Source organism: Narcine bancroftii, chromosome 12, assembly GCF_036971445.1.
Source record: "Narcine bancroftii isolate sNarBan1 chromosome 12, sNarBan1.hap1, whole genome shotgun sequence".
NCBI lineage: Eukaryota > Metazoa > Chordata > Chondrichthyes > Torpediniformes > Narcinidae > Narcine > Narcine bancroftii.
This window is the reverse complement of record NC_091480.1, coordinates 93,332,517-93,358,598: the sequence shown is the minus strand read 5'-3', so window position 1 is coordinate 93,358,598 and position 26,082 is coordinate 93,332,517. Positions and strand designations below refer to the sequence as shown.

General features: G+C 41.4%; 1 protein-coding gene across 5 annotated transcripts in view; it reads left to right on the top strand.

Moving 5' to 3' along the window:
- Nucleotides 1–26,082, top strand: part of LOC138746547 (disintegrin and metalloproteinase domain-containing protein 11-like) — a 113,846-nt gene that overhangs the window by 48,666 nt on the left and 39,098 nt on the right. For all 5 annotated transcript variants that reach the window (XR_011347020.1, XM_069904817.1, XM_069904820.1 and 2 more), the window contains 9 exons: nucleotides 1,361–1,424; nucleotides 4,531–4,600; nucleotides 5,844–5,914; nucleotides 11,012–11,086; nucleotides 13,275–13,346; nucleotides 14,469–14,635; nucleotides 17,546–17,630; nucleotides 19,408–19,498; nucleotides 22,011–22,062. Coding sequence is in view for 4 of the 5 variants with exons in the window: in XM_069904817.1 (XP_069760918.1) it covers nucleotides 1,361–1,424; nucleotides 4,531–4,600; nucleotides 5,844–5,914; nucleotides 11,012–11,086; nucleotides 13,275–13,346; nucleotides 14,469–14,635; nucleotides 17,546–17,630; nucleotides 19,408–19,498; nucleotides 22,011–22,062 (747 nt within the window). In the remaining variant the exon portion in view is untranslated. The remainder of the gene's footprint in view (nucleotides 1–1,360; nucleotides 1,425–4,530; nucleotides 4,601–5,843; nucleotides 5,915–11,011; nucleotides 11,087–13,274; nucleotides 13,347–14,468; nucleotides 14,636–17,545; nucleotides 17,631–19,407; nucleotides 19,499–22,010; nucleotides 22,063–26,082) is intronic.

Genomic DNA, 26,082 nt, shown 5'->3' with positions numbered 1-26,082 from the left:
CAGATACTTATCGCAGTTAAAAGTAGTATCCAAGTAAAAGTCAACCCCCCAAATTTGACCCAAAAAATTTGTCCCCAAAACTTGACTATTGCACTAATATATATATGGTATAAAAATGTTTGGACACATTGCACGAGACTGAGATGGGTGCAGTGTCACAGCCCACGTTCTACCATTACAGTCACTGCAAGAAAACAGTTCAGGTGTGCAACTCACAGGTGAATATCAAGTTGTGGCTCATGGAAAGTGAAGCTACGATCCAGTACTTGATGAGAAGCAGGAGCCAGGGGTTGAGGATGATTTTTACAAAAAAGTGTGTTGAGGTCCTGGAACTTGCTGTTCATGAGGATAGTAGAGGCAGAAACCCTTGAATCATTCAAAAATACTCCAATGAGCAATTTGCCAGTCTTTCAGCATTCATAGGAGACAGAAATATATTCAAGGAATAAGCAAAAAATGGGAAATCTCTGAATACGGACAATGCTGGCTGGGGGGGGAGGAGTCCATACCAATAAAAGGTGTTATTTAGAGAAGAGCTCAAGTCCCAAACATCAGCAATATGTCTTTGTCGCCTATGGATGCTGGATCTCCCAGTGGCCACCCATTTCAGTTCTCCATCCCATTCCAATTCTCCATCCCATTCCCTTGCTGACATGTCTGTCCATGGTCTCATGCACTGCCAGACTGAGATGCATGCAAATTGGAGGAGCAACACCTCATCTCTGACTGGGCCCCGTCCAAACTGATGGCACTATCAACTTTCCTGGCTTTTGTTAACACCCCTCTCCCCCTCCCCTCATTGTTTTTTCCTATTGCTGTCTCTCCATTCTGTCTTCTTTCACACAAACATAATAAATTCTTAACCTTTACCATATCCAAATGAACACTTTCTGTTGGACTGGATTCCTCCCCCTGCCAGCAATGTCTGATTCCTGAGATTTCCTGAGACTTTCTGCTTCTGGCTTATTCCTTGCAGAAGGCCTCAGGTCTGAAATGTAGGCAATATATCCCTGTCTCCTATAGGCGCTGAAAACACCATCTGAGCTCCTCCAGCATTTTGGTGTGTTTTTACTACAATCACAGTGTCTGCAGACTTTTGTGTTTCACTATGGACATGGAAGGATCGGCTGAGTTACTCCAGCATTTCGGTTTGGTCTTACTACAATCGTGTATCATTCCCCCCCCCCAGTGAGCACTTAATCAGCTGAAGTATATAAAAAAATGCAGTCCAAACATTAGTCTGAATGAGATTAGTCTGAAAAGTCCTTTCTCAGTTGACATGATCACAATTGTAAAGATATTTTGCGTAGACTTTCCACGATATTTTAAACTAACCTTTTTTTTAATTCCTTTTCTCAAGTGGTGTATTTTATGATGGGAATTACACTTACATTATTCAACAAACAGGCAACATGACTGATCAGGTAAGCCCAGGCATTTATGCTTTTGGTAACTTTACCCAGCTAATGTGTTTCAGATGAAGAGATGGTTATCAATGAAATTTGAAAAGACCTGCTTTATAAATTATTTGAATAGCACTTAGAAATATGAGGATAATTGACAAGATTTTCTTTCTTAACTGCATAAGGATTTACAGCTCCTGGAAAGAGGCAAACGTGATGGGGGAAGAAGGGTTCTATGCTTCATAGCTATTTAATAAGACAAAGCTATTCTCAGATTAAACATGACATTAAGGAACATTATCCAAATAGAACTGCTTCAGGGAGGACTGTTCCTTGACCACTTCCTGGAATGATGGTTGGTTACGTGAGGAGACATTATTCTTCACTCTCAAATGCAGAAGAATGAGAAATTATTTCATTTCAAAATACAGAATTCTTGCAGAGCTTGAGATGCTTGATGGCTCCCTAGTTGGGGTACCTAGTCTTAAGTAAGGGATCAATCATTCAGGAAAAGAATCTTCACCCAGATGGTTGTGAATGTTTGGAGTTCACTACCCAAGAGGGTGGATGCTCAATGGCATAGAATATTCAGAAATATATTTTGATTTTAAAGGCTATCCTTGGTTGCTGGCTGAGATTTGCAGTAAATGTTTTTAAGAATGAGCACAATGGACTACTCCACCACTGACACTCCCTAACTTGGAGGAGGGTTTATTTTTATCTGGGAAGCAATAACCTACTGCGCAATAACATGTGAGGTCCTTCAAGTGCTGAAGGTCCAGTCCCACCTCGCTGTAAGTCATACTGTGCACCCTGCCACTCATTGAGACTCTGTTCTTCCACCCAAGATTGCACCCTCCTAGGCTAGAACTTGGCTTTAGATAATCCTGCAGGGCTTTAATAGAAAAGGCAGTGGAACTTATCAGGGTTCTAAGATGCACCCTCCTAGGCTAGAACTTGGCTTTAGATAATCCTGCAGGGGGCTTTAATAGAAAAGGCAGTGGAACTTATCAGGGTTCTAAGATGCACCCTCCTAGGCTAGAACTTGGCTTTAGATAATCCTGCAGGGCTTTAATAGAAAAGGCAGTGGAACTTATCAGGGTTCTAAGATGCACCCTCCTAGGCTAGAACTTGGCTTTAGATAATCCTGCAGGGCTTTAATAGAAAAGGCAGTGGAACTTATCAGGGTTCTAAGATTGCAACCTCTACTCTCTGAGTTGGACTTCAACAGTGTATGATGATACCCAACTCTTGGCAGTCTGTCTCTGACATCATTGACCTGAGAACAGATTCATTCAGCAGATGTGGGCTTCTCAGACTGAGCCAGCATTTAATTGCCCATCTTTTGAGCAGATGGTGGTGAACCACTGCAGTCCTCGAAGGGCACGGGTGCCCAAAATGTTGTTAGGGAGGGAATTTTGACCCAGCAACAGTGATGGAATTCCAAGTCAGGGTGGTGTTTGGCTTGGAGGGCAACTTCCTAGTGATGGTAAACAAATCTGCTAAAGGAGCAGCAGGAGAGAAAAAATGGTCAATGTTTCAGGCCAGAATCTTTCGTCAAGGCGTGGAATCGCCTCACTGTGCTGAGATTGAGAGCCCTTGTGAAAGAAACATCTTGCAGGAATATATATAAACCCCGTCACCGTCCCTCGCTGATATGCCTGTTCCATAGTCTCATGCACTGCTAGACTGAGACCACCTGCAAATTGGAGGAAAAACACCTCATCTTCCATCTGGGAAACCTCCAACTAGATGGCATTAACATCATCTTCTCCAGTTTCCGTTAAACCTCCCCCTTCTTCTTCCACCATCACCTTACCCCCAGCTCCATCTCTCTCTCTCTCTTTCTTTCTCCCCACCACCCCCCCCCCCCCACTACCCTCTGTCACCTTTCACAGAACCAAAATCATTTCTCACCTCTCCTCTCATTGTACACAATTAACCCCTTTTGTTGGTCTGGTCTCCTCCCCCTGCCAGTCTGCAGTCTTCATCCTACGCCAACCTGTTCTTTGCTTATTCCTTGAAGAAGGGCTCAGGTCTGAAACGTCGGTGAAAGATCTTTACCTCATACGGATGCTGCGAGACCAGCATTTCTGTGTGTTTTTACGGCATTCACAGCATCTGAGGACTTTTGTGTTTCACTCTCTATATAAACCCTAAACATTTGAGTTTGAGGATGGAAGAGCCAGTTTTAACTGGATGATGTGTTAGCTTACCATTAACCGTTTCTTGGGGTACAAATTAAATCATGGCAGTTCGAAGCAGCAATCTTCCCAGACACCTGTGCATAATGTTCAACCTACATTAATTTTTCAAACCTAATAACTGTATTCATGAGTTTAATGAATGTGTCTTCACTTTTCTCATAGTAATAGATTACTAATTGTCAACCATCGTTCAACTTACTGACAAGAGGTTCTCTTGGCAGTGCTATAAATAAAGCAAAGGGTGAAACAATAATTAGGTTATTGCAGTGTAGACAGATGGGTTTACTTTTCATAAGGAGTTATGATTGCCAGATACTGCAAAGATCTTTTAGAAAGATAGAAATATTGTTGATTTCTCGGAGAAAAAAAAAAGCCAAAACAACTCATTTCCTTGGTGGGCTCCAAAAATGCCTTCTGTACTCGTGACTCCAGACGCCTCTGTTCATATTTACTAACACGATTGAAACTTTGAGCATTCCTGTGGCTGGGTGGAGAGGCAGACTTCTTTCACGTTAACTCCCAATCAAGTCTGTACATTTTCATAGGTTATGCAAATGTCACCCCTCCCTTCCTCTGTACTTTGTTTACAGTGGATGTTTCTTCTGACAACTTGCCTGCTTTTGCCATCCAATCCTTACGGCTGATTATATTGCTGTTCAGCTTGTTTCATTACAGTGGATGGATGTGTGAAACAGTAGAAACCTTTATTACATTAATTAAATTTCAGAGAAAATGACCCTTGCAATCTAATAAGGGTTTGGGGCACATCACTGAGTACATTTATCACCAGACTATAAGAAGGCATAATCATATGAAGTGTTCTGAAATGGAAGCTAAAAATATAGGGATTCATCAAGCTGTAAGCTAGCTTAGTAGGTTAAAAGCTCTCTAAATGTGATGTATTCTCCTTTTATGTGCAGCACGAACAACAATATCATATTGTGTACAGATCTCCTCGTCTTGATATCCCTGAACGATGTGCTTCATCTGGTAAGGGATGCTCGTTCATCTATTATGCATGTTATTTGAGTCAGCGATATGAGAGGAAGTGGGCAGAAATGCAAGTTGACCACAATATGGAGTCTTTAATTCGCATAGAGGTTGCATCTGCTAAACATTCAAACTCTGTGAGCTAGAAGGGTTCCCCACCAGGTCATGAGTTAAGTCGGTTAATGCTTTAATTCCTTGATTTTATGGGGGAGAGAGAGTAAAAGTGATGTTAATCCATTGAGTTTTTTATTTCTGATTTCTTGATTTTTAAAAAAAAAAAAATTTCTGATCATTTTGGAAACAAGCACCCATTTCACTGCATCACTCCCCTTTATAAAAATAGGAAATATTTAGCAGGTCAGGCCACATCTGTAGGAAGAGAAATGGAGCTAGAGTTTCAGGTTGAAGAAAAGTTCTGGCTCAAGGTCTTCAACCTGAAACTTTAACTTGTTTCTCTTCCCACAGGTGTGGACTGACCTGCTGGGCTGTTCCAGAATCTTCTGTTTTTATTTTAATTTCCAGCATCTGTAGACGTTTTGATTTTAATTGTCCATATTATGTTTATTGCAACTTTTTAAAAACATGATAACACCAGTTATCTCAAGGTTTTATTCTCAAAAGTTAGCATTTGAACACTTTTGGCATTATTATTTTCCTCAGTGTGCATGTGGAAGTGATGAATCATGGGACAGAATTAAATATGGGTAGAAAATAAACACCACTGGGAATTTAAATGAAAGGAGTATTCCAGTAGACTAATGCATTCCTGTGTCTTCGGGGATTTTCCAGTATCCTGTACATTCTGCCGAGAATGCTACTTTAAGCTGATGTTGTTTAGCCATTCTCAACAACCATTTTTTTTGGCTATGGCCCCTCTGCTCAAAGTTTATGAGCTCCCTTCCCTGAGAAGCAGTCAAGTTTAGTTGGTTTCTTTCATACTTCTCTCCTACCGACTACCGGTACATTAAAAAAAAATTATTTCAGTTCAAGCCTCCCCTCTCCACCCAACCTGTAGCCCTCAGTATGGCCTCTTTTGAGAATGACTGACATATCCTGTCCTAGTCTACTTGAGCTGAGACTGCTAAGTTTGGCACAATTCTTTGTTTTGTACTTTTAACTGGCTGCTAGAACCCACTGCACTTCCTTCATTGAATCCGAGTCCGGAGATTAAAGGAAACTTCATGAGGAAGGTGATCCTTTTTGCACTGCAGTTGTATTTTTACATCCTATCTTATCTTTGCAGGCTGCTTTCATGATAACAACACATGGCAGGAGTTTCCTGACAAGGTCTTCAGGAGACGAACCAAAAGGCAGGTAAGAACAAAGCAAGCAATCCCAGACAGTGACGTTTAAGGGCTGAATAATTATTGACCAAGAAGTGACCTTGGAGCTCCAGGAAACTAGACACTAATTTAAAGTTGCATGGACTTCTCTTTCCTGAGCTCACTGCCAGAGTCGAATATCATTCCAGCTGTAAAACTAGGGATTTACATTAATAATAATACATTCTGGTCAACTTTAAACATTTTAGAAATGCTGGAGGAACTCAGCAGGTCTCGCAACATCCATAGGTGGTAAGGTATGGGCCCAACCTTTTGGGCCTGAGCCCTTCATCAAGGAAAAGCTTGGGCTCAAAAGTCAGTAATATATCTTTACCTCCTACGGACGCTGCAAGACCGGTTGAGTTCCTCCATCATTTCTGTGTGTCTTTACTACAATTGCCGCGTCTGCAGAATTTGGTGTTTAACTCCAAATTTAAACATTTTTTAGCATTTTCTTAACAAGAAGAGAATTTTGTGGGATTTGGGTTCCTGGACGCTCAACATCTCTGTTTCATAGCCCACCTTGAAAGACAACTCTGGCCTTCACAAAGATACTCACTATTCAACCAGAGTGTACTACTTTTGAAACAAATTTAATTTTGCCTAAAATTGTGAGAAATGAGAGCGAGGGAGGCTGTGGCACAGCCAGAGCTGTCAAACAATTGTTGATAATATCAAAGGAAGCTGCCTTCTTGATAAATGGCTTCCCTATCCAGTCACGGTATCCATCATATTTGTACTCTTCCCAATGCAGTCCCTCTTGGTGAAGTTAACAGATGTAATTCCATACAGCATGGAAGAAGGCCATTTGGCCATTGTGTATGTCTGGTGTCAGAGCAATCCCACTTCCCATTCATTTCCCCTACATGTCCATTAAGTTCCCCTAGATTCTGGCACTCATCTATATACCAGGATCAATTCATCACGGCATATTTACCAACAAACATGCAGGAAACTGGAGTATCCAGAGAAAACATAGGTTGCAGGGAGAACATGCAAACTCCATGCAGGCAGTGCAGAAAGTCAGAACTGAATGTGGGTCACTGGAGTTTAAATGTAGGAAGTTCCCTGGTCTGGAACACACTGCCCGAGTGAATGATGGAAGCAAAGACGCTGACAGCATTTGAGAAGTGTATGGACAAGCATCTGAATGAGCTCAAGGGCCAAGTGCTGGAAGATGAGATTAATACAGATGGGTCCCACTGGTCAGCATGGAGATAAAAGGCTGAATGGTCTGTTCCATGCAGCAAGACTTTATTATTCTCCATGCCTTGTTTAATGAAGGCAAGTAGATTTTTAAGCGTTCTTCACTAATTTTTTCACCATCAGCATCAATTTTCACATCATCCATCAATGTACTGAATCTACCTCTGACATTCTCATGTAAATCACTGATGCATTTAACAAATTAGAGGCCTAGCACCAATTTTGGATGCTCACAGGTTTCTTATCACCGAAACAATCCTCTGCTATCGGCCTCTGTTCCCTATTTTCAAAGCCAGCTTTGGATCCATTTTGCCAACTTGTATCTTGATCCCACGGACCAGTCTCCCATGTACTGTATGACCTTGTCGAAGGCCTGACTGAAATCCACGAAGGCTACATCAGCACCATTGCCCTCACTAGTACACATTACATCTTCAAAAAGCACAATCCAATTGGTCAGACAGGATCTTTCCCCTCCCCCCCCCCCCCCCCCTCATCACGCTGACTAATATTGGCTCATCCCTGCCTTTCCATGTATAGATCACAATCTGGACTTATTGTCACGAACAAGTCATGTTGCAACAGCAACATCGGGCAAACATTCATATAAACCACCTACCCACAGACACACACGTGTGTGTGCACGCACACGAGGATGCACGCACATACACAATTCACACCTCATTAATCACATACCGTATATACAAAGATATAATATAAAAGTATATTGCAATTATTTAGACCAGGGGTTCTCAACCTTTTTCTTTCCACTCACATCCCCCTTTAAGCATTCCCTATGCCATCGGTGCTCTGTGATTAGTAAGGGATTGTTAAGGTGGTGTGTGAGTGAGAAGAAAAAGGTTGAGAACCACTGATTTAGTTGGTAATAGGATACTGTTCCATCAGTCTCACAGCCTGCAGGAAGAAGCTATTTCCCAGCCTGGTGGTCCTGATGTTAGTGGGTCAAAGATCCTGTCTGATGGATGGAAAGGGTTCTAATTAATTGATTGAGCCCTATTGTCAGATGATGATAAACTTGAACTAATACCTCCATTTGAATGGTGAATTGTTCCAGTGTTTCCCTTCATTAAAGTATTCAACTGCAGTGTTCGTCTCCACAGCGAACACTTTTTCAGTCCCCTCTGTGGAGTGGCTGCAGTCTGCATCTCTCACAGCGTGGGATCTCCGTGCAACAGCATTGATACCAGAGATGGACAGCTGCAACCAGTGTGAAGCTGGAGTCACCAAGGAGCAGAGTAATGGCCTTCAAGCAGAAAATTAGTGTCTGGCAGCATTTTCCCCTACCTGGGCTGTTTTGATGTGAAGAGACCCATGAGCAAAGGGGTTGTCTGTGGCTGAACCTGGTGCCCACTAACAATTCTGTCCTTCCATCAACCTGATCTGAAAATAGCAAGGAATTGTCCAATTCTGTGTACCTGACTTTTCCTTTGTATTTTTTTATTATTTCTTTCTTGAGACCTGGAGTTTGTTGTGATGTGTCTAATGATCGAGAGAGTTCTCATCCTCTTTTCCCAAGCAGTTTTGATGTTTGTTTGTAATTTTTACTCAAGGCGGTGAATATCAGTCCGGGTCTGCTCCACTTTTCATATCATGGCTGATGTATTTTTCCTTTCAACCCCATTCTCTTGCCTTCTCCCCAGAACCTTTAATGCCCTCACTAATCAAGAACCTAACTATCTCTGCTTTAAGAGTAAAACACGAGTATCTGCAGACACCAGAATTGAAGTAAAAACACAATGCTGGAGAAGTCCAGTTTGTTTTCATCCGATTGCACAAGTACAAACCAACAAAACAGCGTTCTCTGGTCCTCGCTGCAAAACATGCAGACACACAATCACTTACTGTCAACAATACATATGCAGGACAAGTTTTCATATCTATAAATAATTTTGTTTCATGAACTTGAGAGTTGGATGGTTAGTGTGAGCAGTTCCTTTGGTCATTCAGCATTCCCACTGCCTGTGGGAAGAAGCTGTTCCTCAGCCTGGTGGTGCTGGCTCTGATCCTCCTGTATCTCTTTCCTGATGGGAGCAGCTGGAAGGTGCTGCGTGCAGGGTGGAAAGGGTCCTCGATGATTTTGCGCGGCCTCTTGAGACGATGATCCTGATAGATCATGTCGATATGGGAGACTCCTCTGATCCCGGTGATCACGTCGATACAACCCCGGTAGATCACGTTGATGTGGGAGACTCCTCCGATCCCGATAGATCACGCTGATATGGGAGACTCCTCCTATCCCAGTAGATCACATCGATGTGGGACATTCCTCCAATCCCGATAGATCACGTCAAAATGGGAGACTCCGTCAATCCCAATAGATCACATCGATGTGGGAGACTCCGCCGATCCCAATAGATCACCTCGATGTGGGAGACTCCTCTGATCCCAATATATTATGTCATGTGGGAGACTCCTCTGATCCATTTCTCAGCAACCGTATCCACTCAGAAACTCAGCAGGTCAAACTGTGTAAAGATAAAGATCCATAACCAATGTTTCAGGCTTAAGCCCTTCATCAAATATTTTAATCTCTGCTTTAAACATTCTCAATAACTTGGCCTCCACGACAGTCTGTGGCAATGGATTTCACAGATACACCACCCTCTGTTTAAAATATATATATTTTTAAAAATCAGAAGCGTCAAAGGTGTTCAGGAACCATCCACAGTGAGGGAAACAGACTCAGCGTTAGTGGGTCAGATCTGATGAGGAGGCGTGAACCTGAAGCATTGACTGAGACTTTTTCTCCACAGCCACTACCTGACCTGCTGAGCATCGCTGGCATTTTCAGATATCTGGGATCTAGAGCTGATGAATATCATCTTACTTAACAATGAACACTAGTTATTTACTCATCGTTAACACTAAATCTTTAATAATAAATAAAATCAATTTGCCCCTGTTCATGTTTTCATTCTTTTTTTTTCCCTGTTTCATACCACAAAGTATTTTACTCCCATTTATATTCTTCGTGCTGAGCTTTTATTTTTCTCCAGAAAACATATTTTTCTTTTGTTACTTCATGGCCTTTCTCCATCCACTTCCTTTTTCGAATTAGACTTCCTTTTGTGGGTAGAGGTATTGGCCTGGATACCCTGCAGTACCTGTGTTTAAGTATTGGAGAGATATTGGCTGGAGGGGCTGTCCCTTGTATTCATTTAGAAAGGCATTTCCCTTCAGTGTCCATGTACAGCATCAGTGGTACTTCACAGTAAGGCATAAATTAGATGAGGACATGCTGAGTAGCAGTGGGTGTTTACTGGGGGCACTAATTAATTTACCCCCTCCATAAATCTTCGTCCGCGAAGCCAAGCCAAAGAAGAAAAGAAAAAAGAAGAATTATGGGGAAGGGGAGATAATGAGGTCTAGGATAAAAGTGAACCTGAGATGAAGGGTGAGAAGCATGGGTAAACAAAAGACCAGGGGACTAGGGATGCATGAATCAAGAAAGCCTGCTGATGCTGTGATTGTAATGCTGGAGAAACTCAGCAGGTCACACAGCATCCATTGGAGGCAAAGATATATAACCAACGTTTCAGCACTGAGCTCTTCACCAAGGAATAGGCAAAAAGCAGACTGGCACCTCGATAAAACAGCCAGGAGGCCAGAGGTGGAGAGCTGGTGGACATAGCTGGCTTAACTAAGAGTCTTATTGTACCAGCCTCCACCACAACCCACCCAATATTTTCCAGACACCCACCACTCTCTGTGTGGAAAAGCTCCCCTCTGACATCTACTTTCCTAAAACAGATATCCTCTGGTAGATGGCATTGTAGTCTTGGGAAAGGGATGCTGGGCGTCCACCCTATAATGAAGCAAGCTTTAATATTTAACCATTTGTTTATTTCTTGGCTTTTTGTAGGTTTGGCGAGGCCACCGCACTGTTATGAGAGAAACCAAGTACATTGAGCTAATGGTCGTCAATGACTACACACTGGTACGCAAGTTGCACTGAATTTTGTAACCTTTTAGAAAACGTCTGCAGGATTTTACAAGAATTAAAGAGTGTCTTCAAATGATGATTCTTCCATTAGTTGCGTGAGTTTAGTCCTCAGATTTTCACAGTTAATTGCTCCTTTGAGGGAAGGAAACCCTCCCCTGGAAGTTGCATTTGGTTATCTGGTGTGGAAGCATTAGGTATTAAGGATGAAGTAGTGAAGTGGATTCAACAATGGTTGGATGGGAGATGCCAGATTAACCCCTTGTGTTTTGGAGGAAACCGGAGCACCAGGGGAAAACCCACACAAGCACGGGGAGATCGTGCAAACTCCTCACAGACAGTGCCGGATTCAAACCTGGGCCACGAGCAATGGAATAGAATCACTCTACCCACAATGCTAACCGTGGCACCCAAATATTTAATTCCTACCTGTTTGAACATGAGGTTCGTGCTCATAATTTTCTGGAATCCTGATAGCTAGTGAAACCCTGGAATATTTCTTTTCGATAACCAGTATTTTGTCCATGCTGTGTCAGGGAGCACCTGAGAGAGAGCAGCAGACTACCACCAAACACGATTTTCCCATTAAAATAAGACTTGGAAGGACTCTTCCTCAGTGCAAGACCAGATAGGGGAGAAGATGCTCCCATATAACGTCACTGGAAAAAGCAACTATTAATGGGCACTGGCTGCAGAAGCATCCTGCAGCAGTATTATGAAATGTTGTAGGTGATGGGATACAGGCAGGACTGCAGGAAGGAATGAAGATGTTGCTTACTGAGCCACTATGCGAAAGGTCAGGGCCACAATTACATATTTGAGTGGATTATCTTGCCCATAGGTGGTCATGAATCTACCTTATCTTCTACATCCCAGTGTTTGTTTACCTCTCATGAATGAGAGAAGATCATTTCTCCATTTCCAAGGGCAATGCAAAAGTGTGAATGTGAGCGGATAGATTACCATCGGTTGTATAGATCTATTGGAGTTCAAGTGCCTGATTATAACTTTCTTTCAGTGCTATGCGGTGATTAGGATTCCACAATATATTCCTGCTGGCAGTCCATCTATACCTTGTGATAGTCCAGCTTCACTGGACTGAAATTAGTGTGAATACAAAGTAACTACTGTTGTGCAATATTCCACTCCAATGTGCTGGCGACTGTGTTTGAATAAAAGCTTTTACCATTCTAGATGTAGTTGATAGCTGTACAGGACCTCGTTGATGGCATGTCGACATCATTGAGTGTTTGGCACTTTAAGGAAGTTGGTCAATTTGATTACAGTTATGGTGAGCCCTTATCTTATTCCCACTACTCCTGTGAGAAATGACCTCCCCGATAGATCAAGCTTCCATCACTTGTTTGAAATATGAAACTTAACACTGCGCTGACTGACATGGACCTGAGTTACGAGCAGCCGAAGAAGGCTGAAATTTCAATACACGCGGTAGATTAGTGATCTTAATATTACAGTACTTGGAAATTATTCATCATTTGTTTAACCTTTATCCCCGTGAAGGTGTTGGTCCTTCAGGGTGCTTTGCATGCCCCAGCCACCATCCAACTCGTGACTCTTCATCAGGGCTGAAGAAATTGTCCTACTTGTTTTCAGCTGTTGCTGGTCCCTTCCATCTCTAGTATTTGCATATCTGCCATAACCATTGGGTTTCAATCAGGAATAAGATGGGAGAGTTTTGTATGATAGCAAAAAAAAAATCATCCCATTGCTATATCTGTGAACATTTAACTGCTTTTTTATGGTTACCCTATGGTTTTTTTTGTTACCTTTCCATTTGACCCCAATGTCTCCAATACCTGCTAATGGAAAGAAAGTGAATGATTAAAGAATTGAGCAATTTCATTCTGTACAGTTTATTTATTTTTACTTTGAGATACATAACGGCAGAAGGCCCTCTGGCCCACAAGCCCACACCACCCAATTACACCCATCTGACCAATTAACCTACTAGCCATGTCTTTGAGACATGGGAGGAAACCACAGCACCCAGAAGAAACCCAGATGGACATGGGAGAACATAAAAACTCTTTACAGACACTGGCAGATTCGAACCCGGGTCGCTGGCACTGTAGCAGTGTGGCACTAACCATACCATCCTTTTGCCATTTATTCTACTTAAATTGTACCTCACTTGCATTAAACCTCGGTATTTTTTTCTCAACAGTTTTCCAAGCAGCGCTACTCTGTCACTCTGACGAGCAATTTTGCCAAATCAGTTGTGAATCTCGCTGATGCTGTAAGTACATGACATGATACTTGGGTTTCTGAGTGTAAATCAGAAGGATCCTGGGAAGCAAATCCCAGATTCAGTCAAGTTCAATTTCAAACCTATTATCATCCCATTGTAAAAATACAACCCGATGGAACGGCCTTCTCCAGACCTCGATGCAAAAACAAACAAACACATAACATACAAACGATACATTCACAGTACATATAGAAATTAATAAATATAATAAATAGTAGAGCTTCAGAGAGTTTGCACGAGCAGTTCATTTCAGTCATTCAGCATTCTCACTGCCCGCGGGAAGAAGCTGTTTTTCAGCCAGGTGGTTCTGGCTCTGATCCTCTTTCCCGGTGGGAGCAGCTGAAAGATGCTGTGAGCAGGGTGGAAAGGGGTCCTCAATGATTATGTGACCTCTCTTTAAACAACGATCCCAATATATCACGTCAATCGGTGGGGGTGGGGGGTGGACACGGACGGACGGGGTGGGGGAATCCCCAGTGATCCTCTCTGCCGCTCTTATGGTCCTGTGGATTGACCTGCAATTCAGTCAGTCACCTGTATTTGATCTTAAATAGCAGAATCATCATATTGGAATAATGTCTCAAGATATGTGGAGAGACAGGTTCTTATGTGGAGCAGTTTTACACGTGTGTACTTGAGAACATGTTAACACTATCACTTTGAGAGCTCTCCTGCTCTCAGTGATAATGTGCGGTACTGAACTCCAAAGGAATCGGTACAGGACTTGCGGACAAAAAAAAGGAAGAATCTTATAACATTGTTACCAACAATAAAAGGAAGGACAAATTGAGTGAGATTTTGAGGCTGCACTGAGACGCCTCCTGGTCCAAACCACACATAAAAAGGGTGATTGAGAGAGCTTCACATTTATGGACAGACCATTAAAGGTTCAAAACTGAGGAGGGACAATCTCATATTTGTTCTGACGATCCTTGTTTGAAGGGAAGAATGATCAAGGTGAACTATTTGAAAGGGGTGTAATTTTACTCCGCCTAAGTCAGACTCTCCACTCCCACTACCAGCTTTATATGATGTTTCTAAACAAAAGACAAACATGCCCAATATTGAATGGGTTATTAGCATTGCTGATACATTTACTTCATGCTTTAGATTTATAAGGAACAACTGAATACACGGATTGTGTTGGTTGCTATGGAAACATGGGCATCAGGTGACAAAATGGACATCAATGAAGATCCATGGGTTACACTGAGGGATTTCATGAAATACAGAAGAGATTCTGTCAGCGATCGAAGTGATGCATTTCATATGTTTTCGTAAGTCTGACCATATACTGTGCCCTCTTTATTGAATAAAGTACAGAGAAAAGCATTCATGACGCCAAGATACTCTGAAATACATAAATAGAATGAAATATTTGTGAAATATAATCACTGTTGGGAATAAGACTATAAGACAGAGGAGTAAAATTAGGCCATTCAGCCCATTGAGTCTGCCCCTCATCATGGCTGATTTACTATTTTATCCTTTGATTCCAGTACTAATTAAGTAGTTATGACCAACCAATTAGAAGTCTGATCAAATTAAGTCTGTAAACACTAGGAGAAGTCAGCAATACTAGTGCGGCGAGGTGCAACATGTATGAGATTAACGATGAGACAGGCCAAGCAAGTTTGGGAGAAAAGGGTCCCTTGCACCATTGAAAAATTTTTTTTTAAATAGTGCAGATGCTGAAAATCCAAAATTAAAAAAGAGTAGAAGATATTGGAAATGCTGTGATGTTTGGCAGTATCTACAGAAATTGAGAAAGGGAGAGAACAAGATAATTTAGCAGGAGTGGGAGTAGGCAAAAAGAATGGGTGGAATGAAGGGAGTATCTCTGATAAGGTGAAGCGGGTTGATGATGAGTTCAGAATAAGAAATTATTGCCATGAATACGTCACGAAATTTGTTTTGAGGCAGCATTACAGGTGAAAATATTGCTACAAATGACAAATAAATTAGTGCAAAAGTAGAGAAAATGTCTGGTTTATTGTCCATTTAGGAATCTGATGGCAGACGGGTAGAAGATGTATTAATCCTGTTGGATGTACATCTTCAGGCTTATGTACCTCCTTCCTGATGGTAGCAGTGTGAAGCAGCATGGTCAGGGTGGTGAGGGTCCTTGAAGATAGATGATGCTTTTTTAAGGCATCGCCTCTTATAGATTTCCTCGATGGAGTGTGGTCTGATGCCCATGATGTCTGAGTTCAAGACCCTCTGTCTTCTTTTCCTGTCCTGTGCATTGGCACCTCCATACCAGACACTGTCAGTCAGAATGCTCTCCACAATACATCCGTCGAAATTTGCAAGCGCCCTTGGTGACGTTCCAAATTTCCCTAAACTCTGCACAAAGTGCATCCGCTGGCGAGCCTTCTTTGTAATTGCATTGTCATGGAGGCTCCATTGTACAATGTACACGTGGACCAGAATTCTGTCTTGCTGCAGCTGAACAAGTACAGTAGTAGTTTGAGAGTTTTCAAAAAGTCCGAATTCTCGGGTGGTCTGGATTTCTGGCATCCAGATTTTTGGACTTCTGTACTTCATAAAAGAACAAAAATAACTAAAATAGTACATCTTAAAGAGATGATAAATAATAACGTACAAAAGAGAAATAGTGAATAAATAAATATTCAGTTTCCACCTGTTTTGATAGGGTGTGTTCAATATTTCAGCCCATCTATGGGGGGAATAATTTCAGGAACGTTGATCATAGATAGATAACTATATCTCCATTGGAAGAATATGTTTTCTCTGTCTATTCTGTCTAAAGATACTAAAGGAGTATGATGCCGTGTTTAGAGTAGAGATTGTAGTGTGCACATGTTTATAGCACAAAACTTGTGGTGCAGTCATACAGAGCCAATGGGGAATGATTTACTAATGAGCAAAATTTGAAAGGACTGCTTTTCAAGATATTGCACTCACTAGTGCTTCAACAGTTATATATTGTAACCACACACACAATTAAAATTTTCTCCAAAATGATGCCTACATACATAAAGCAGCAGCTTCCAACAGAACAATTGCCTCAAGTCATGGGCTTCATTTTGGATTCTAGTACAGAAATGGCTACTTGTCTTTGTCAAAAAACTGAGTGTCATGGCTCTGAAGCAGGCACCTTGCTCCATTGCCATTTGCTCTTTGGGAAGGATTGGGACACCTATAACCATATAACCACTTACAGCACAGAACAGGCCAGTTCGGCCCTACTAGTCCATGCCGTAGCAAATCCCCACCCTCCTAGTCCCACTGACCAGCACCCGGTCCATACCCCTCTAGTCCCCTCCTATCCATGTAACGATCCAGTCTTTCCTTAAATGTAACCTGGCTTTGATGGCGTACCTACCAATTATGGATCAGGGAGGGAGGGTTCTCCAGCATAACTTTGAGCAGTTCTTCATCTTGGAGTTCCAACACAAGATGTACAATGAAGTTCTCTTGCGTCCACTGATTCTGGGCTCTGACTTGATTTGTGAACTGCCACACAAACTTCATTGGTATGCAGGTGAGCTCAGTAATACAGATGGTTACCTTGAAATTGAGTCCAAATGAGTGGCTCCTGGTGCTGTTGATATTGTCCATCCTGACATCCATCATGGGTTGTGCATTCCATCAGACCCTGTCTACTGGAATCCCTCAAAACCCACCCTGTATGTCATTTTGTCCAGCTCTCTTTGTTTTGTCAATTTCAATGACAAATATTATAAAGTCTGGATCAAAACTTGTGTCCAAAGCAAGGAACTCATCAAAGATGCAATAGCAAAGCTCCTTGGGTTTCAGCAGGCCCCAAAGGACTTCGGCAGTTCTAAACAAGATTCTATACGGACATGGGCAATGCAGTTACTTAATGCATGAGTAGCAAATCAAACTATCCCCTGCTTGTAATGTAATAGCTTGAATCAAACAATGGGTAACACCATCACAGCTTTGAGATTCGCCTCAACTCCAAAAGACGAGTAGATGATGATTTATGAGCCTCAAACTCAATCTATAAAACATGCAATAAGTTATCCATTGTTATGAGGTGTACATATATGTTGAACAATTCTTTTAAATACATTTTTGAGGTAAATATTAATATATCATGAATGAAAACATCATGAATTATTTCACTGCACCATTGGGCTCAAGAACTGTAATGTCTTCTGAGGTAACCTTTGTTTTCTGATTCTATTTGTCCGCAGAGGTCGCACTTTCCATTCGAGTCACAGTGCAACAGCCTACATAGGAGGAATCTGCTCTCCCTCTAAAGGCGGAGGTATTAATGAGGTTTGTTGCTTCGGACTTGTTTTTTTACTGTCGCAGATGTGTCTAAATCCTGCCCCACCCCCACCTCCAATCATTTTAACCAAATTATTAAAGGTTTATTCTGCAAAATTGACGCATTCTTTTTGTTTTAAAAGAGTCTGTAACGTTAACTCTTCAGGATGAAAGAGCAACCAGTAATGAACCTTCTTGGCATTAGATATTTCCAGGAAAAGTCAGGAACTGCATTTTGCTTTGTTTCTGTTGTCTGGTTTTTATATTTCAGTGAAGCAACTAAGATGGGCTAGGAGAGAAACATGCAAAGGAAGATTTAGTTCTTAATTGCTTGTGTGATAAGTGTATGGACATCAGTACAGCTTGTAGTGACCTTGACCTGAGCTTTGTCAAGGTGTTTGTATTTTAATCCATTGACATCGGTGGAAGCGACCATCTCTGCCACGTTTCTGCCAGATGAGGAAACTGGAATGTTTTCAAAGAATTTTTTTTTAAACTGAGTTGTGGGTGCTTGGAATGCCTCTGCCAGGGATGATGGTGGACGCTGAAGCATTATGGACATTTTAGAGTCTCTTAGGCAGGCACATGGGTGAAAAAAAAATAGAGGGTTGCAGGGTTTAGTACTTTTTTAAAAGCAAATATATGGGTTGGCACAACATCAAGAGCCGAAGGGCCTGTACTGTGCTTTAGTGTTCTGTGTCTATGTATGTGACATTCGGGGCATGGAATACTGTTTGGGTCCAACCATGATTCCAGTCATTGTTTGTGGAACATCTCCTACTACACATTCTAGAGAAGGCAAATTGATGTGCACCCATTACAAATAATTCTGAATGTCAAGAACTCTGTACTGGGATGAAATTGATATTCTAGAGTCAGATACAACAGGAAACAGACCTTCAGACGATCAAGTCCACCCTAACCATCAACCACACATTAGAACATAGAGCATTACAGGATGGTACAGGTCCTTCTTATCATGATGTTGTACCGACTTATATATAGTTTACCTACCCCTAAAAATATGAAACCCTCCCTACCTCATAACCCTCTATTTTTCTGTAATCCACGTGCCTGTTCAAAAGTCTCTTGTGCCCCCATTGTTCCAGCATCCACTACCGCCCCGACAATGCATTCCAGGCACCCACAACTTTCTGTGTTTAAAAAAAACTTATAGCTCTCCTAAACTTTCCTCCCTTCACTTTGTACATATTTCATTAATCCTACATTAATCTTGATTTCTTGTTATTTTTCTCTCATTCTCCATATCTCTCCCCAGATTCACCACTCTTTTATGCAGTTGGAGCAATGTACATTAGCTAATTAACCTAACACTTGCACATCTCTTTTATACAGAGATTAGTGGGTGCCTGGAGTGCATTGTCAGGGATGGTGATGGAGGCTGGTACAATAGAAACATATAAAAGATCCTTAGACAGTCATGATCAGATTAAATGCTCATTTTCTCAAATTACTGAAATATCCCCCATTGTATCCATAGCCTATCCCAAACACCTTTTGCACCATGTTGATTCCAAAAATGTCAAATAAATGCTTCATTTTTATTCCGAGTGTTTGCAGATGAAGGTGTGGAAGCTGATGAGGCTTGGGTGGAATGTTTATGCATAATGTCTGCACATCAAATCCTTTTTCTGAAATTCAGTGTCATTGCAGACAGCGGAAATTGTTTTCAGACGTCGAGTGAAATTACTATATTCAAGTGTTGAGCATGAATTTCTATCCCAAACTGCTTTTTTATAGGTGGGAACCTATTTTTTTTTTTCAGAATGGAAATATTGCTGCAATGGCTATCGCACTGGCACAAAGCTTGGGTCAGAACCTTGGAATGCTGTGGAATACACGACTTGCAGGGCCCAGTAAGTGGAGTGCCGTTAAGCAGAGATGATCAGGGTACAACCCGCTGCTGGTCATCGTGGAGGGGCAGTGTTCATGGTCCACTCTGTGAGTTGGGCTTTCTGTTGATCGCCTAGTCTGTAATTGGTGGCTTTGAAAATGTGTGGATAGACGGGGAAGATGGTAGCACTCTGGCATGCCACTACATCGCTATTACCCTTGGTTACTAGGGGCTATTGAGGAAGTGGGTGGGTGAGGGATCCAAATTTGAATGAGGTACCATACCTTGTGGATTTGATTGGACAAATAATTGCGTGCATTAGACAAGGTGAAAAAAATCTAAACTGTAACCAAAACTCTTAGATTTTCTGCCACTTCCACTCGCCACGGCATGGGGCGATGATAGGACAGGGTCCCAAAACAGACTGCTTTCCATGAGCTTTATGTCTCAGAATTCCATAACCTGGGCTGCATTTGGGGAGTGCTTTTTGTTTACAATGCTCTGCCATTGACTTAATGGACAAAATATACCTCATGGATAAAATGACAGAGAAATTCAAAATCCACACTGAGATGCTCCCTTTATCCATTTTAACATACAAAGATCAGAATTACTGCTTAATCGCAGATAACAACACTGTACCCTGATATTGGATTCTCCATTAAATCTATTGAGTGAGAGCATATGGCTACTCTCTACCGGTTATACTGGGAGAATCCTAGAAAATTATAATGAAGAACAATGTGGGAACACCTTGACTGGAAAGATAGGCATTTAAGAAGGTAGCTCATTACCATGTACTGACAGGTGATTAGAGATATACAATAAATATTGTGTTGCCCATGTTGCAAAAGTAAACCAAAATAACATTAATATATGAATACTCCTAGTACTTTTTTTGGTGCAATAGATCAGCACTTATTGACTTGAAGTTACATACATAACATCTGAAGAAAGCTTCTCTTTGGCTTGACTTCGCGGATGAAGATTTATGGAGGGGTAATGTCCACGTCAGCTGCAGGCTCGTTTGTGGCTGACAAGTCCGATGCGGGACAGGCTTATTGGGGTGGTATTGAGAGAATATAACCTGGCCCAAATTATTACCTCACCAACCCTGGATAATTCGTGCAAATTGAACAGAAAATTAATTCCTTGTAAATCTACATTTCTTATGCTGTTTTGTTCCTCGTATCTGCTTATACTTCAATTTATCTAACTTCTCTCGACCACTTTTGTTGCAATCATTTAATTTTAATTCCTATTTTAATCTCTCATTCCAATATTCTTCACAGTAAAACTCCAATAATCTGGCATGTTCAGGATCGTGATGGTGTTGGAATTACAGATCTTCTGAATTACCTCTCACCTTTGAGGGGTACACTGGTATTATAACAAATTTTCCATTGAACCCAGTAAGAACTGGGTTGAAAAGAAGCGTTGAAACTAGGACTGTAATTAGTTTAAAGAAAATGTGGGAACCATGGTTCCCGTAAATTAAAAAGGTGTGCAGCAATTATCACCTGGTGATCCAGATCCAAACTACCAGGATTTCCAAATAGTGGCACAGGAGAGGGCAGATGCTGGAATCTGGAAGAAAACGACAAACTGCTGAAAGAACTCAGTTGGTAAAGCGACATCTGTGGAGGTAAAGAAATTTGATTTGGATATTATTTGGAGCTTTATTCTTCTGGGAAATATTTCCCGAGACTGTCCACTGACTATTTTCTATGTCAAGTTCCTTCCATTTGAAAATGAGGCACATTTGATCGAATTTTACTTTTGGGATCAGGGCGCCCCATATTTCCTCATTCAAAAATGGAAAATCCTGCATGAGTGGAACTAATGTCAAATTCTGATTTGAATTCCTCCAACGTTCAATCCACAGGTTAACTTACTGGACCCCAGGTAATTCAATCTTCAATTACTGAACAATCAAGTTCTAGAAATCCATTCCAGCCGTTTACAGCTTGTAAGATGAAAGATCGTTTCAAATGCAAGCCCTCAGCATCATTACTCTGTACGTTGTTACACATTACCCAACATATCAAAGGATTGGGCAGTTACTTAATGCCTGATAAATGGCAAAGGACCATCACCACAATCTCTATGACAGGATGTTTTGCAAATGATTTGATTCATGTACAGTAAAACCTCGTTAGAACGCAGTAGTCGGGGTCCAAGATTTCATACTGCGTTACAGCCGAATCGTGGAACAGATGCATGTGGGTCGTGATACAGGAAGCAGGAAAACAGAATACTGTGACTCAAACCCTATAATAAGACCTTTAAGACCTTTAAACTCCACATATTAACATTCACATCTTGTAAATGAGTCATGAGTCCATTTTTGAGTTTGTGGCTGTTAGCCTGGCCTCCTAAAATCAATGTTTAGGGCCCACAGACACCCGCGCTATAAGCGCTTCCGCAGATTAACGAATCGCGTTCTAATGAGGTTTTACTGTATTTATCATTCCGTGCATCCAATCCATTGCAGGTGTTCTTCAAATATTTACCATATTTTGTTTCTTTCACAGATAATTGCCGGTGTCCCGACGTGTGGTTTGGGTGTATAATGGAGGATACAGGGTAAGATGGGGAAGGTAACCCATTTTTCCTTTTGAAAGATGCATATTATGATCTTATCTGGAAGAAGACTGACCTGGTTCATTTATAAAAGGCTTTTGGCCTCTGCCTGAATTAAAAGGCTGGGGAGAAGGAAAGAAAGGGCAAGGAAAGGTGCTCAGGCCAACAGACAAAAGGTGATAATTGGACATGGACTGGACAGGAGGTGAGAATTGATGGGGGAGAGGGGGTGGCTCTGTAACAATAAAAAGCTGGTGTCTGCCTGCCTTTCACTCGTATCTTGTAGAAGGGTTCAGGCCCAAAATACTGGTTATATATCTTTACCTCGTATGGATGCTACGAGATCTGCTGAGTTCCTCCAGCATTTCTGTGCTTTCACGACAATCACAGCATCTGCAGACATTTGTGTTTCACTCCTGCCTCTCTGCTTTGTCCTTTCTCTCATCACCAGTGCTTCCCACCCTTTTTCTTTCCACCCTCATACCACTTTATGTAATCCCAATGCTATCGGTGCTCTGTGATTTAAAGGGATTGCTTAAGGTGGGATGTGAGTGGGAAGGGAAGGTTGAGAAGCACTGCTCTAGACCCAATTGGTACTGAAATATATTGCTCAAGACAAATGGTCATTGGCCCATTTCCTTTGGGGTTGTGAAACTGTGCACATAACAAGTCAATGAGGCACAATTAAAACAGTGGTTTTCAACCTTTTTCTTTCCACCCACATACCACCTTAAGCAATCCTTTACTAATCACAGAGCACCTATGGCATAGGGAATACATAAAAGTGGTATGTGAGTGGAAAGAAAAAGGTTGGGAACCACTGAACCATGCCCTTTTGACGTGCAATGTCTTGCACTCCTAATGCAATACATTCCTTGTAAAGTTGGTATATTCAACTCCTTTCAGGCTATTAACAAACTCCCCACTGCTACCTTTAGTAACCACTATTGTTAATTTGCTCATTTTATCAATTATCTGAAAATCCACACCAATTATTGCAGAGTCTTGCCCTCTAACAGCATTTCCATAATCCCCAGACATATTGCTCTTTTAATCAGTTTTGAAATCACACTCAGAAAAGAACAGGATAATTAGGTATTAAGAATCAACTGAGTAATTAATTTTTGGAAACCTTCCAGTCAAAAAGTTCTTACAACGGACAGAAAGCCAATTCAACTGACTGCCTGCTTCCAATAAAGGATTGAGGCATGTCTCCTGTGATGAACCACTTTTTTTTTTAAGGAAAAGAACATTCCAAGGAGGTTCGGCACGGACTAGTGGGGTCAAAATGGCCTGTTTCTGTCCTGTAAGTGGATTTATGGTAATGCTCAAACCCATTATGCCATGGTTCCTTCAACGAAAGGAGGGCTAATCGAAGCTTCTACGTTGTGGATGCACAAGAGGTGCCAAGGAATTGAATTGTTGCAGTAGAGGTTATCTACAACACATTACTGATGGCCGAGTTATCTTTGTTTTCAGTTACAAAGCTGACTGTAGATATTGAAATCTGAGGAACCTGGGATAATTGGGGGCAGTTTCTGCACCAGTCCTGCTCTTCGTCTCTTCCTATTATCTAAACCGGTAGTTCTCATCCTTTTCTCACCACCTTAAGTATTCCTTTGGGGACCGCGAACCACCAACAACAAAGTCACAGATCCCCAGGGAAGGAGGGTGGGAAGCTGTGGAGCTGGAGCCCCTTCTCAGACCACCAGTGGAATTTTGGTGGGAAAACCATTTTGAGCCTTGTTTTAGATATTTCCCACCATTACCTTGGTGGGAAAACCTTTTGAGCCTTGTTTTAGATATTATTTATTTTCATCACATCGCTAAAGGTCACCTATAAGAAGCCCATGGCCAACCAATGGTCCACAGACCACACGTTGAAGAATACTGATCTCTATGAATAATTGGGCCAGTATTTGTTCATCTGCTATCAACACCAATCTGATTCATTTTTTTCATTGTTTCCTGCTTTGCCAAACTATCTTTTGCATCTAAAAACACAATGCTGGAGGAACTCAGCAGGGCAAACAGCATAATTTATATAGCAACGTTTTGGGCTTGAAACCCTTTCCCAAAACATTTGCTAGGTATTTTTATCTTTGCTCTGCTGAGTTTCTCCAGTATTGTTTGTGTTTTTACTTCAACCACGGTGTCTGTAGACTTTCGTGTTTTACTCCTATCTTCCACGACTCCCATTTTTTAAAAAGAAAATATAAAAATTAAGGCGGAAGTGTTAGCGTAAATTATTAGGGCACCATCAACTTGGGCTCGAATCTGGCACTGTCTGTAAAGAGTTTGTACCTGAGTAGATTTCCTCCAGGTATTCCAGTTTCTTCTCACCCTCCAAAATGTACAGGGTTTGGAGGGTTAACTGGGTGGCAAGGGTTTCATGGGCTAAAAGTGCAGCAGAAGATGTCTATTTACTGAAGGTCAGTTTCAGCTCAGACAAAGCAAAAAAATTAAAAGAAATTACTTTGATAGTAAAATCACTTATCTGTTAACTGTGTGTCAAATAAATAGGAATGGGGATATTGATGTTTAAATGTACGTATAATACTGTACAAAGTGGGTCCTAAATGGACTGTACCTCGTGCAGGTTATGAATGAAGTACTGTAATTCTTTGGATCCTACCTTTCATTTTTTTAATGTAGGTTGCTATAGATCACAGACATGGACATACTAAATTTGGTTCTCCTTTGATATATCACGATGGTCCTGCCTTGTAAGATGCATTTTCTAAATTATAATTAACTGGCTGTGTAGTCCAGCCCACAAAGTCTGAATTCGGCATCTCTCTTGAATTGGTACAAAGGTCAGAACATTTATTTTCTTTCCAGCTGGGCCCAGATTATTGGAAAGGATTACACAGCGTGGCTCCAAAAATAATAAACTTTTCTGTATTTAGCCTAATGGCATCTGGAAGAGGGAAAGCGATGTTTTTTTGGGTTCCCGTGATTGTCCATTCCTGAACTATCGATGAAAAACTACTCTCAGCAGGATGAACATAAAATGATCCATTAAAAAGATCAGAAGCTGCAAGATACTTGGAATAAAAAGAGCTGAGGAAGAAAGTTTTGTGGGTGGAATTCGGGTCTCTGCTCTGGGCAAACAGCAGGCAGAACTGTTAACTTTGATCAAGTATGAAGAATTGTGTGACAGATAATGTGGGTTCAACACCACTTTTATCAGCTTTGCAAAGCAGTGCTCTTTTACACAAGAAGATCTGTTGTGACCTACAACAGGGTCTCTGTGCAAGAAAGCCCACACGCAGCCTTTTTTAGATGGTTTAGCCTCCCATTTTACACTCTGTTCGCGCCTATTCACGTGACCTATAATCAGTTGTACTCTGCAGACTTCAGCAAAACTTCTAGCATGAGTTTCGAGAACCAGCAAGGCCTTGGATCCCATGTCTTGCAGCTGCGTTACTAAAGGAAGACAATTTCTTTAACAGACTCTAGTATTTTCCCAGAAAAATATTCTTTTTAACCCCTTTCTTGCTTCTGAAATTTATAAAAAGAAAAGAAACAAAGAAAGCACATCAATAAAATCTCAGAACCGATCGAGTTCCCTTTCGAACAAGTGGCCCATGCTGTTTCTACTGTGAGATCCTTGCCAATGGGAGGATATCAGCAAATGAACAAAAGACCATTCCCATAATTCGTCATGCAATTTGTCTGGTATCTTTCCTGGCACTTTAAGCTCCATACTTAGCATACAGTCACAAAGACATAGTGATAAATCACAAAAACTGACCCTTTGGCTTGCCATCCGCACTGACCATTCACTGTTGTCCTACAATAGCCCCATTTTATACAGCTTTTAAAGTGCAAGGTTCCAAGATTCCCTCCTTCAGCCCCACAAACGTGGCAATTCTTTGGACAACTACCCAGGAGATAGCAACAGAAAAAGACAATGTACAAAGTTTTTTTACCCACCCAAAAGTAAAAGTTGATCCGAAATAAAATCACAGGGAGTGATCTGGGAATTTTTCTGTGTTCTAATGAGCAAGCAGTAATTTT